Below are 12288 nucleotides of genomic sequence, written 5' to 3' on the forward strand. Positions count from 1 at the left end.
AAGCTATTAATTTCTGATAAAAAACAATCAGTGAATGAAACAGTAAGGCTTGCTCGAATTTTGTTAGTCAGTAAGTAAGTACTTATTTCAGTATTATGTCAAGGCAAGAATAATTCGTCGGTTTTTAAAATAAAAGTAAAAAATCTTATGGGCAAAGCATTTTTTGGAATAGCCAATAAAATGCGATCCACTATATACTTAATTCAAAGTTGCAAACTAGACGAAATTCCTTTATTATTAGGTTGAACATTAACGCAATATTCGCTTAGCGAACAGTCTACTGTATCTGTATACACAATAAAACAAAATCAAACCGAATTTGAATACTCGTAAATAAAAATTATAATCAGCCGAAATACAGTAACATAATCATTAACATCAAGATTTCTTGCTGCGGTAAGACAAACTGGAAAATTAAGTATCACCAATCACAGAACATGCCGCAACAGAAAGCGCTCAAAACGTGATGAATCCCCTTGAAAAGCAGTGGCCAGCGAAGTGTGTGCAGTTACTCATGTGATTCCGTCGAACTGACCAGCAGCTGTCGCACATCCCAAATCTAAACCAAAACAACATTCTAAATTAGGGAAGCTCGTCATGTTTTTATTGTTTTCTTCCGTCCCATGGTAGACCAAATGCGTACTTTTACGACTTTGTCCTGACCGACGGTGATCATTCGCTTTTTCGTTTCGTCAATATCCATGCAGATAAGGGAGTGCATAACGTTAATGACATTGGCATGACTGGGACGTGGTTCATCTTTCAAAGAATTATAACACAGTTTGCACAGACGCACGGCACTCTCGAAGCCCATAATCGGTATAGGCAATGTGTTGGGACTGCATGGATCACACACAGCTTTCCCACAATGGCGGCAATGATGCTGTCGACTTCCAATCGTTTTTGTATCGAACATCATTCGGAAATTCCAGAAAAAAGGCTTATTACACTGTTGGCATGTGTCGCTTTCGCCCCAAGCCGGAGTCTAAACAAACTCTCACATTACTTAAACAATTGCATGCATAGACTTTTTAAAATACAAGATGAAAACAACATGTATTACACTGCCACGCAAATCAAACAATGAAGCATATAGCGTGCCTCTTTTCTTTTTATAGACATGTCCCAAGCGGCCACAACACCATCATCTCCACCGGACAACAGTTGCTGAGTAGCTGGTGCGTAAAACAACGTAGCCACTTTCCCACTATAAAAAACCAAATTCAAAACAGTGTCTGCAATTAATCCTACAATTTCAGATTCTGAAATATACTTGTGAATTTGAAGTTCATAGGCAACCCCTTCTTTTCCGCCAATATCCCATACAATCACATTCTGATCGTATCCACCGGAAAACAGCAACTGCCTCTTGGCGTCCCAGGCCAAGGAACGCACGGATCCATTGTGGCCTTTGATCGTCGAAACCAGTTGATGGCCAGTTTCGTTAATGCGTAGTACACTGATAGCTCCGGAATAATCTCCCACGAATGCGTACTTCGAAGCAAAATCAAACCTACGGACAAATCCAATGTCAAAAGATTATATGAATCCAAAAGCCTGGAATTCTGTGCACTGACTGTAAAGCGGTGGCCCATCCTTGTAGTGAGAAAATCCCTAACTGTCTTCCGCTTTCGCTGCAGTACCACCGTACGGTTTTATCGCGACCACAGCTGAGCAGCCATTCACATTCCAGTGCGAAGTGCAACGCGGTGACACGTTTGGTATGGCCTGAAAGGAAAAATTCATTTGATGAGTTCACACTGCAAAAATGAATACGACTCTTAGCTAAGATCAAGTCGTGCAAAATGCAAATATCATGTTTCATGTACATTCATAATAGTAAAGTTAGTCATATTACTCAATATCCAAATTTCTGTTGAAATAATATGTTGCAGAATTGTGCAAAAAATGCAATTTTTCAGTTTTACCTGTGTAATCCTTCAAATGGGTGAGTCTATTGGAATCATTGGAAATAACGTATTCCTAAGCGAACACGACATAGCTTTAGCACCACAACAGGTAATCAAAACACGTCTCTACGAAGCAGATTATTCAAGTACGTTTTACTCGGCCAAGAAAGTTCAAGCGGATTTACACGCGTAGTATCCGTGCATTACTTACAGAGATCAGTCCTGCGTCAGTTCCCACAAAGAGCTTTCGTGTTTCGGAATTATATGCAAAAGCGCTGGCCGCAGTAGGCATGTACTGGCAAATACTGGGCCAATATTTTCCATTATCCCGTTTCAACCAAATTCTCACAGTTCTGAAATCACACGAATAGAATTACAAGTTTACAACCTGCCGAAGAAGGTTCAAGTAATTGGGAAGCAAATTATTGGCAAGGAGCAAACTACAAACTGCAGGCGAAGAGAATCAAAAGTTGACGAAAGGGATGTAATAATCAAAAAACAACAGACAGCCACACCAATTTACCTGTCCTCAGATATTGTTATAATTCCGTCTTCCCGAGCAATAATAGCAGCCCCATTAATATCATCAGTGAAATCGTCAATCTTGTACAAAAGCTCTGCTTTGGGGGTGGAATGCCCGTTCGTGTTCTGGTTGGCACCCAGGTTTCTTATATGCGTCGACATCTTCCGCACGCTGATCGGAGCGATTTCTCTGATAAATATTGTGCTACCGCGGCACCGCCTATGCAGCAACGATTTTGTTCAAGATCACGCTCCTTAAAAATATGCAGCCCGAATTCCTGAAGATTTCGTCGATGCAGATAACATCAGCGCATTAGCCATTAACGTGATTAACGGCAAAACGCTGGCATGGAAATCCAGAGCCGACAGAGACTGGAATTCTGATTCTACACCGTTTGATAGTCCGTCTTTCAAAACAAACTAGAAATTTAAAAGATCCAACTACCAAATCTCTAAACCAGAATACACCTGCGCTCACTTTCAGAAGTAGTACAGCGACAGAACAGAACTGAAAAATCTGCGAAAATTGGTGACAAGTTGTCACACTGCGTGGCGAGCTTAGGCCTTAGCCTCAATCAAACATCCCAGCCCGACATTGCTTGTTTAATATTTTTAAGATATGACGAGAACGCTTTTAACGAGGACTTATTAATATGTTACAGTATTAGAACATCATTAGACATTATAGTACAGTATTATTAGTGTTTGGTATTTCACGAAAACATTATAGAACCTTGATTTGTAAATACTATCGCTAGAAATTTAATGGGCCATTTGAATTAAAATATTTCAAGTCATTGGCATAATGTCAGAAAGCGAAAACGGGAACAGCTTCATACAACTGAACACGAGTAAAAAAAATCCCAAAGTCATCTTCCGGAGAAACCAATTAACAGTCAAACATTAATCGTAATCAAAACCACCGATAATTAAGAAAACATGCTAAAGGAATTCCAGGTCATAATCTAAAGAAAACGGTCGTGTCTCCCATAAAAATGCTTCACTTCAATGTCGGTTGGACTTTGAATGGCGAATCAACCACTGAAGAGTAATATCTACGAGAGGAAAACAATCATAAAAACAAATCATAAGGAACAATAAGTGCTTCTAGTTCCACTTATACCCTTCACAACAAATCCTTACCAATATTCTGCTTTTCCTTGCAAGAAATCGAGTAGCAGCAAATTTCTCTGTCCTGTATAGCGTTCAAATTCCTACACCAACAACGAAAACGTACTTGCAGGTTAAATACACTGGTGTCAACCTTGAAACACGTACAGCCTATCGATGAGCTCTTTCTCATTAAATGCACCCGGCAAGTCTTTCTTGTTCCCCAGAACCAAAACCGGAATGCCGTGAAGCTGTGGCTTTTCGAGCAAATTGTGCAATTCATTCTTGGATGCTTCCAGTTTCTCCTGATCGGCAGCATCCACCATGTAGACAATGGCCGTCACACCGCGGCAGTAGCGCTCCCACATACTACGGAATCGAGGCTGGCCGCCGATGTCCCATAACTGCAAATAGGCACATTGACAGAAACGCCTTTTGCCCATTGTTCAGATAAAATGATCAGGAGATTCCGCGCCCTATCGATTGACGTCGTACGGCGAAGTTGGTTAATCGATTTTCTCAACAAGTTTCCGGATTCATTACGCACACTTAACATGCATTTTCAAACAGCCTAATGCTTAATGCTGTATTTATTTAATTTTAGGATTACTCGAGAGCTAACTGCTTGAGTTCGCAACGCCAAACTCAGTACCATCTCTACTCACATGCAGAGCAAAAACGAGCACACCTTAAATCAAAAGCATTCCTCGCTAACGGGATTATTTTCTGGCGATATCCGCTTTTTTAATCGTAATTCGTATAAAATTACAGCCCACGCGAAATCTTTGTTAATAAATTCGAATAAAGAAGCGTATTAACCAATTTTCTGGCCCAGCTGCTGTTGTGTTTACCTTAATTGTGACATTTCCTTTGGTGATTTTGCGCATATTAAACCCCACAGTCGGGATCATGTCCTCGGTGAACTGGCCACTCTAAAAAAAAACAAACATTTACAAACCAGGAACCATATTATCGATTGTACGTTCTATAATCTAGTATTTTGTTTTAGTTTTACGTTCCATATTCGTACAGCAATAACATTGACGAAAGTGGTTTTGCCGGAATTTTGCAGTCCCACAAGAGTCAGCTCCATTTCCTCTTTCCAGAACAGACTGCGAATCCAGTCCAAGAAGCGGTTCAACATGGACATCATTTTGACAACACTTCCTGGATAAAAATGTTTCAATGTTTTAAATTAGTCAGCCCATTTACACAATAAAAATAGTAAAACCATTTACGAAATTCAAAACCCTTTTTAAGTTTACATAAACCAAACGAACATCAAATAATATAATACACCAATAACAAACGTCTAAAATTCTGAGTCCCATAAAGATTAACCTTTCCTGTGTACAACCACGACGGTTTTTCGTTATGTTGTTTTCTCATGGATATATCTCTTATACTTTTATTCAAGTTACTTAATTTGATCTGAAAACTGCGCACCCTACACTTTTCAGATAAATTGTGCACCTGTTTCGTGCTCCTGTAATATTAAGCTAAGGATCTTACTTAGTAACTTACGTTACTTTTACTTGCCAAGAGATGAAAACAATGGCATGACGAGCAGTGCTGAACTTACAGAGAGAATCGCTGGATGACAAAGAATAGTGATGTTCCAGGCTTCGGCTAGCAGATTCCCAGCCACAAAGAGATAGCTACAATTCGCAAAACGTTCGTCAATCAACTCTAAACACTACGAGAGCACGAGCACACTCTACAGGAGTCAATTGTCAACATGCAACACCGTATCAATTCATTTACAACCCAATGATTCTGGAAACGCACAAAACTATTAAGCATTAGTTGCTGTATTGTTCAGTACCGTCTATAAGTCAGACTTGGGAATCACAATAACTATCTATATTAAAAACTACATAGTAAACAGCACTTTCAGAACGCGCAAAACACAAAACATCCGATTTCCGAAAATCAAAACTCAGCATGGCGAACGAAAAAAATGCAAAGCAACGGGAAATGGATAGGAGGCAGAAACGATAAAGGCAGCAAAAATGCAGCACAGTTGACGACGACATGACTGTACGACAGTGCACGTACATGCACTGGCGAAACCAACTTTGCTTCCATGGACATGACGTAGTATCGGCATATCATGTACGTACACACTCACTACACAGTACTACACATTATTGATACAATTTTTTTAACAGACTCGTACAAAAATATTTTAAGTCGGAAAACTTCACTTCGTTAATTGTCCATTAATTGCTACAGTACAGCAGTCTTCCTATTACCACAAGTAAAAAAGCTCACACTTTAATACTATGTCTTAGTGTTAAAGTGTAGGCTTTCCAATGAATTATTATGACCAAGTAAAGTAGTGAGCATAAAATTAATAAATGATTACTAAAACTAGAAGTATAAAAATTAACAATTTTACTTGAACGACGTGAAGCTAATACTGGTAAATGCCGCTGCTGTTACTCTGTAATACGAACGCACTGCCCCGCAATCTTGCAACTTGCAACTGCAGAATTCACAGACTTTCGGGTCTCAAAAGTCAAAACTACTGGGGGCTTTCGCAATAATCACCACCTAATTCCATAGTCTGGGTCATAATTTGCCCGCCAAGATCAGTATAGCCTGCACGAAGCTTTTCTAATCTGCAGACAAGGTATATTTTTCGAACATTCAAACTCCAGATGAACATATAAACCGTAGAAATAGCCACCAAACGGAATACCTAATTATGGTAAAACAAAAACAAACAAAAAGACTGTCATCATCAAAAACTTATAGAACCAATTATTTCACTCAGGAAGAGATTTTTGCGCAGTTAAATAAAAAGGGATTAAACCAGGGCTTTGGACATCGAGAATATCCCGAAAATGATTTTCCATATAAATTATAAGACATTGGCAATGGTCAGCAGCACCATTCGCAAAAAAGCATGCCATCCAAATTTAGTAGGCTAAAATCAAAAATTTAATGGAAAAACGAAATAAGTTTAGTTTATTTTTAAATTATTAATTAAACTACCCGCAAATAAATTAAAGCGCATCAATCTGGTACAAACGAAGTGTATTCTCTCGGGTCTGATTGGCGACGGTTTCAATCGGGATATTTTTGATCTTGCTAATCTCATCAGCTGTCACCAGGGCAATTCCACCCGGAATGGCAACCTTCCTAGGTTGCTTATCCCCTGAACTTTCCATGGGAAAATTCGACATCTACGAGAAAATAAAATGTCAACTGTTTTTCATGCATTGTTATTCATCTTCAGATTGGCACACGTCGCCCAGGAACTGTTACTTATATCAACTCTCTAACTCAGTATTTGATTTCAGCGATCCGTACCGATGCCGGAGTATAATATGGCGCATCCGTTTCTAAAAGGATTTTGTCCAGTGGTAACTGCTTAACGGCTTCTCGCGCTAAAACATCTTTGTTTCCGGCTATGCAAGGCGTAAATCCGAACGCAACATTCGTGAAGTGATCCATCCATTTTTGGGCTTCCCCAAATGATCCTCGAAAACAGTGTCGATGTATGGGCCAATTATGTGGGACACGCTGAAAATACCGATTTTAAATTTTTACAAGCAGTTCGGATTTCAAAACTAGCTAGCTAAACTAACCTCGCGGATAATATCAAAACAGTCTAATTCCGCTTGGTTATTTCCATTTAGCCCCTCATCGTTACGGCAGTGTATAACAATTGGCAAATTGTGCTTTGTAGCCATATCCAACTGCGTTCGAAACACGTCTCGTTGACGTTGTTTTTTTTCCTCGTTGCTAAACAAATGCACAACACCCATTAAAAGAAAGCGTTTCATACAAATTCATTTTGTATGAACACTTCAAAATTGGATCACACGTACTTATTCTGCCGGTTGTAGTCCAATCCTATTTCGCCCAGTCCAACTAATCGCTTAATTTCATTGGCCCGTTGCATACTGAAGCTCATACCGGCTTTAACTTCTTCGTTCCAGTCATCCACAAAATTTGGGTGACATCCATACGTAAACCATAATTCTCCTTCGGTACCTTCGATCAGTTTTCTGTGCCAGTGGTCGTACGATCGCAAATATAATGGCAAGCAAAAGACTTGGATGGAACCAGCGAATGACGGAGGGAACATCTCCGGAAACGCATTGCGCATGTCGCGATACGTTTCAATTCCCTGACTCTGAAGTTTTTTTATACCGAAACACCAATGGGCATGCGAATCAAAAAATTTCGCATTATCAGGAAGCGGAAATTTGAACAATTCTTCGTATGGGCCCAAACTAATTCGCTGGAATTTGCGCGTAGGATAGGAATCCCCACCACGAATCCTCATCTCCCGAAAATCACTCATTAGGTCATCTCGATCATCGTAGCGAGCATTGCGCATGTATCCGCTCTGTATCACCCCGCCCGAGCGACCCCCTCCGGAATTTCTTATCGACGGACCTCGATAAGGAAGGATACCCGGAGACCGCGTTTGCCTCATATCAGATAAGCTGGATGCACTTCCGTGGCTTTCCAGCTTGGGAGAATATCGCTGTGGAGAGAGCTGGACAAAGGAACTTCTGCAACGTCGAAAAACTGAATAATAAGCAACTGTATGGCGGAAAAACAAAAATGTAACCAAATACACTAATGTATTCTTAAATTAACTATGAAATATTACAAATATAATAATAAAATTATTCCAAAACTGAAAAGCACAGCCCCCGCTGATTATTTTCGGATCGGAAAGGCATAATGGAGTAATCGAACACAGGAAAAATACAATGAACAGCAAAAACTTACCTCAGCATCTGCTGAGACTCCGGGCCGCGCATGCCAGCCGCTGACGCGTCGCCGGATGGCCTCTCTCCCAAGAGCGGCCCAGGCTGGGCAAGGTTGGAAGCCGAATGATCACCACCGGAACCGGAAATGCTGTTTGAGTTAGCATTCCGGGAATTACTGGAGTTAGCCTTGGCGCTGACTTCCTGCCAGTACTCGCTGGCCACCGCAGCGCGATCCGCATTCAGGTGTCCACCGTGCATGTTGCCGCTGGAATGCTCCTCATCAGCCGCTCCTGATACATCCAGTTCGATCCCGTTCTCCATGCCGTAGCCATTGATGCTTTCCGTGTCGAAAGCCCTCTCCATTTTAGCGAAGTAGCCCGCTTCGATGTTGCTGAACCATTTGGTATTACCGCGAAATTTATCGCGCTCCTCGGGCGAGGGAAACACCGCCTCCGCACTGTGGACGGTAACAGGTGACTGGCTGGGAGAACGGATTTTGTACTTGCGGATCTCATCGCTCTTGCGCGTGGAATCGTTCTTCGCCAGAGCGGCCACCTCCTTATCGTCCACACTATTTCGGTCAGACATTCTCGCGGGACGATTTAAAGGTCCGGTTCTAACAATAAAAAGCAAGTTTGAAAGTTTCGGTGAATTTGAAAACCGAAAAAACAGACTCGGAGTACGATAACGGATAGTAAACAGAATAACAGTACTTATATTGTAAATTCACAGGCATACAGCTTAATTTCAGTACGGTACGGACTACGGAGACCTTGAACGCAAACTGTCAAACACGCAGATGCAGAAAGGTACTGTAGTTGATTAGCATAACAACAGTATATTCTGGTGCACTTATTGTTGCATGTACGTACCTGTACCGTTTCAAATTTATTAATAACTTATAACTTCAGAGTATGAAAACCGAAAAGTAAAATAAATACTGGCAATGCCTTAAACTAGACATTCAAAAACATAAATATTGACAGATCTTCCATTAACTTGCACTAAACAGCACATTTCAAAACACATACAACTGCGGGCTGCAACAACTCATTAAGCTCCTTATGACAGGATTGTAAGATCCTCGAAATTTGCAAAACAGCAACACCACGAAGTAAAAACTAAAAAGTATACAAACTTAGCAGTCTACGGTTAAGATTTCATGCAAATCTACCGTACGACGGTACGAGCAGACGAACTTGACTCACATCGGCTGTTTTAGGCAATAGCAGCAATACTCATCAAAAACCTTGGAACTGGAAGCCAACAAAACAAACAATCTTGGTCAGGATTCTATAGATCAGTGGTATTTCCAGAATCTTAAATGCCAGACAAGTATTGTGACTATTGTCCCTCTAATTCGATATGAGGCGCAAAATTAACGATCACGAATTCAGCCTCATCCAGACTCCAAACAAAAATATCACACTGAGATATTGTAAATAATGAGGTCCACCTGTTGTAAAGGTGCCGCACAAATAAATTATTCGTATATGAAATTCTACTTTAATAAACAAAAACAAGTACCGTACAAAAATTGTACTACCAGTCTACCAATAAAACTAGCAAGAAAATTAATTTTTCAGCCAGCCAGATAGCTTTAAAAATGTCCGCAGTCTTTCGGTGACTTCGGCGGCTCGGCCATTCACATGTCAGTGGTTCAAGGCTGGCCTTGACGCTGCACCACCAGCCCAACGTCCACGACAACGCGTACCCCGCACCGGTGGTCTAGTTCGACTTTGTCGGAACATAGGGCTGTCGGTGCTATGACACTGTGAAGTATTACTTACTTCCGTTTCATTTAAAATTCAAGTGCTCGCAACTTCGCACTGCGAGCTCGAACAAAATAATAACAACTTAACATTTAACAACAACACAAAAATTAATAATAATTAAATGGTACAGTACGAACTACGAGTCTGTACTTCCAGAATCTAGCTTGGCAAAAATAAGGAACGTTGATAACAATCATAACATTATTATTCTTGTCACTTTTATTCCAGGATATTTCGAACTTCTCCAGAGTCCCGATGTCATCCTTCTGGTGTGCTTGACAGAGCGATTTTTCGTCCATGACCATGGTCCCTTGAACCGATGAAGAATTCAGGCTATGTGCTCGCGCTTAAATCTCGAATCTGCAGCACGCACACTGCGATTTGACTGCAAATTCTGCAATATTCGCAATATTTCAAGTACTTCTTTGTAGTTTGCTCAGCTTTTACTACTCTGCAAATTAATTTGCGAAATGCTCGCTGCCAGAGTAAGTTGCTCCCGGTGTGCTTTTGATATCTCCGCACCTTCCCGTGGAGTATGGAGTGCATCGCTAGACTCCTTGGGCTTGATTAATACACGGAAAAACGCGCTTTTGCAAAACTGGACTGGAACGACTTCGGTGTTTTGGGAACAGCGGAGAACCAAACTTAATTTCCAACATCCTCCTTCTCCGCACGCTCGAAAACGACGAATTCTGCATGTCACAAAACCCTTCTACTTTCCTTTGAAGCGACCGGTTAATGAAAGCTGTGTCAATCTTATGCCACGAGACGAGGTACGTGTAGTTACTTTGTTACTGATTGCTTATTTTAATTTTAATCGTATATTACAAAATTGACAATGTGTTACGAGCATGGTATTGCTTTTTTTCTTAGCCTTTCCCTCTCAATCCGCTGGAATTTTTATTAGCCATGAGAGCACGCGAAGTTATTGCTGATGCCAAATTATTAGTGCTTGCCCATACCAACCCGACTTCGATAAATACTTGGAAGACTTACCAAAATAAGGTATTTAAAACGGGCATTCGACTTTGGAGAATCTTCGACAATCGTGTTTTAATGGAGGCAACAAAAGGAACGAGATTCGAGGTTATGAAACCTTTTATGCAGGTAAAAGTATTTCCACTGCTAATTTATTGTGCTCGTCTGCGTACTGTACGCCTATGGTGTCCATTTTTTAACGTCAAAGTACGGTTTTCAATGGCCTGCGGCCACTGAAGCGTCAGATAAGACCAATATCTTATTAAGTTTTCGGTTATAATTATTACTATTTGTTTCTGGTTTATTTTAGAACGATTACCTGGAGACCATTCTGATTACATCCCCAGAATTGAATTTCCAAGCCATGGTCAAGGCTTTGAAGTTTTTCTCATCGTATGTACCGCTGCTGGCAATCGTGGAAGGCAGTCGGGTTGTATCGTATCCGCAACTGCAGGCGTTTGCTAAAACATACAAAGCCGGTATCACGGGACTGCATGCTGAAGTCAGTGCCAGTCTGTCCAGTCCGTTATCTGTTTTGAGCCAAAACATTCAACATCCTTACTGGATGCTATCACGAAGTTTGGATTACATATCAAAGAACCCTTCGTAGACGTATTGTGTGTTTTCTGTGTAATGATTAGTTTTTTTCTTGAACTGTACTTCGTAAAATGAGCACTTTTGGCAGGACCACAGCTGTTTAGAATGGTATTAAAATTTTCAAATTCAAAGTGCATTATTATGTATAGTGTGTAATATCATTATAAATCATCTCCTTGGCTTTTATAATTTTTCAGTTCCTACATTTTAATTCCATGGTTTATTATCCGAAATCGTAACTACCAAGAATGTAACTGATGACTTCTGACTTCCGGTCATCACTGTGCATTGTGTTAGCGCAATAATTTCCGCTAGAAACTGATCACGGAATAAGCTTAGAAGCCTGCCGTCGGCCACCAGGAGGCAGGAAGAGAAAGCAAAGAAAGGTTGAACGTCTGGGGAGACTAAAAATGGCCAAAAAAAATTAAAAGGGCTGCCCCACTAGCCCTTGCGATGAGAAAAACAAGGCCGTACCGAGAGTCGAACTCGGGTCGACGGATTCAAAGTCCGACGTGCTAACCACTACACCATACAGCCTTAACTACATTACCGTTTGAAGCATTATTGCAGCGAAATGAGATTAAAACATAAATAGTCTGACATTCTGACCTACCTTAAGATGCCAGTTACCTGCTAGTGCACTGCCTATACACTACGCTT

The 12288-nt window shown here is 40.7% G+C and overlaps 3 protein-coding genes and 1 non-coding gene across 4 annotated transcripts; 1 reads left to right on the forward strand and 3 right to left on the reverse strand.

Moving 5' to 3' along the window:
- Positions 1-217: 217 nt before the first annotated feature.
- Positions 218-2985, reverse strand: LOC129588202 (WD repeat and FYVE domain-containing protein 2-like). Its single transcript, XM_055482354.1, has 8 exons — positions 2434-2985; positions 2122-2263; positions 1929-1983; positions 1578-1728; positions 1274-1513; positions 1102-1207; positions 644-985; positions 218-559 (listed from the first exon to the last, which is right to left on the reverse strand). The coding sequence occupies exons 1-8, from the start codon at positions 2592-2594 to the stop codon at positions 509-511; spliced, it is 1248 nt and encodes a 415-aa protein (XP_055338329.1). The 5' UTR covers positions 2595-2985; the 3' UTR covers positions 218-508.
- A 185-nt stretch (positions 2986-3170) lies between these two features.
- On the reverse strand, positions 3171-9875 carry LOC129588232 (uncharacterized). Its single transcript, XM_055482396.1, has 13 exons — positions 9487-9875; positions 8298-8894; positions 7382-8074; positions 7139-7295; positions 6861-7073; positions 6561-6733; positions 5125-5200; positions 5016-5028; positions 4573-4709; positions 4394-4474; positions 3711-3946; positions 3576-3646; positions 3171-3487 (listed from the first exon to the last, which is right to left on the reverse strand). The coding sequence occupies exons 2-13, from the start codon at positions 8864-8866 to the stop codon at positions 3438-3440; spliced, it is 2469 nt and encodes an 822-aa protein (XP_055338371.1). The 5' UTR covers positions 8867-8894; positions 9487-9875; the 3' UTR covers positions 3171-3437.
- Positions 9876-10134: 259 nt separating this feature from the next.
- LOC129588204 (uncharacterized) lies at positions 10135-11759 on the forward strand. Its single transcript, XM_055482356.1, has 3 exons — positions 10135-10826; positions 10927-11160; positions 11342-11759. The coding sequence occupies exons 1-3, from the start codon at positions 10524-10526 to the stop codon at positions 11639-11641; spliced, it is 837 nt and encodes a 278-aa protein (XP_055338331.1). The 5' UTR covers positions 10135-10523; the 3' UTR covers positions 11642-11759.
- A 334-nt stretch (positions 11760-12093) lies between these two features.
- Trnaq-uug (transfer RNA glutamine (anticodon UUG)) lies at positions 12094-12165 on the reverse strand. The gene has a single exon. It is a non-coding gene; the product is annotated as a tRNA-Gln (tRNA).
- Between the last annotated feature and the right edge of the window lie 123 nt (positions 12166-12288).

Source organism: Paramacrobiotus metropolitanus, unplaced genomic scaffold (genome assembly GCF_019649055.1).
Source record: "Paramacrobiotus metropolitanus isolate TYO unplaced genomic scaffold, Prichtersi_v1.0 Parri_scaffold0000028, whole genome shotgun sequence".
Lineage (NCBI taxonomy): Eukaryota > Metazoa > Tardigrada > Eutardigrada > Parachela > Macrobiotidae > Paramacrobiotus > Paramacrobiotus metropolitanus.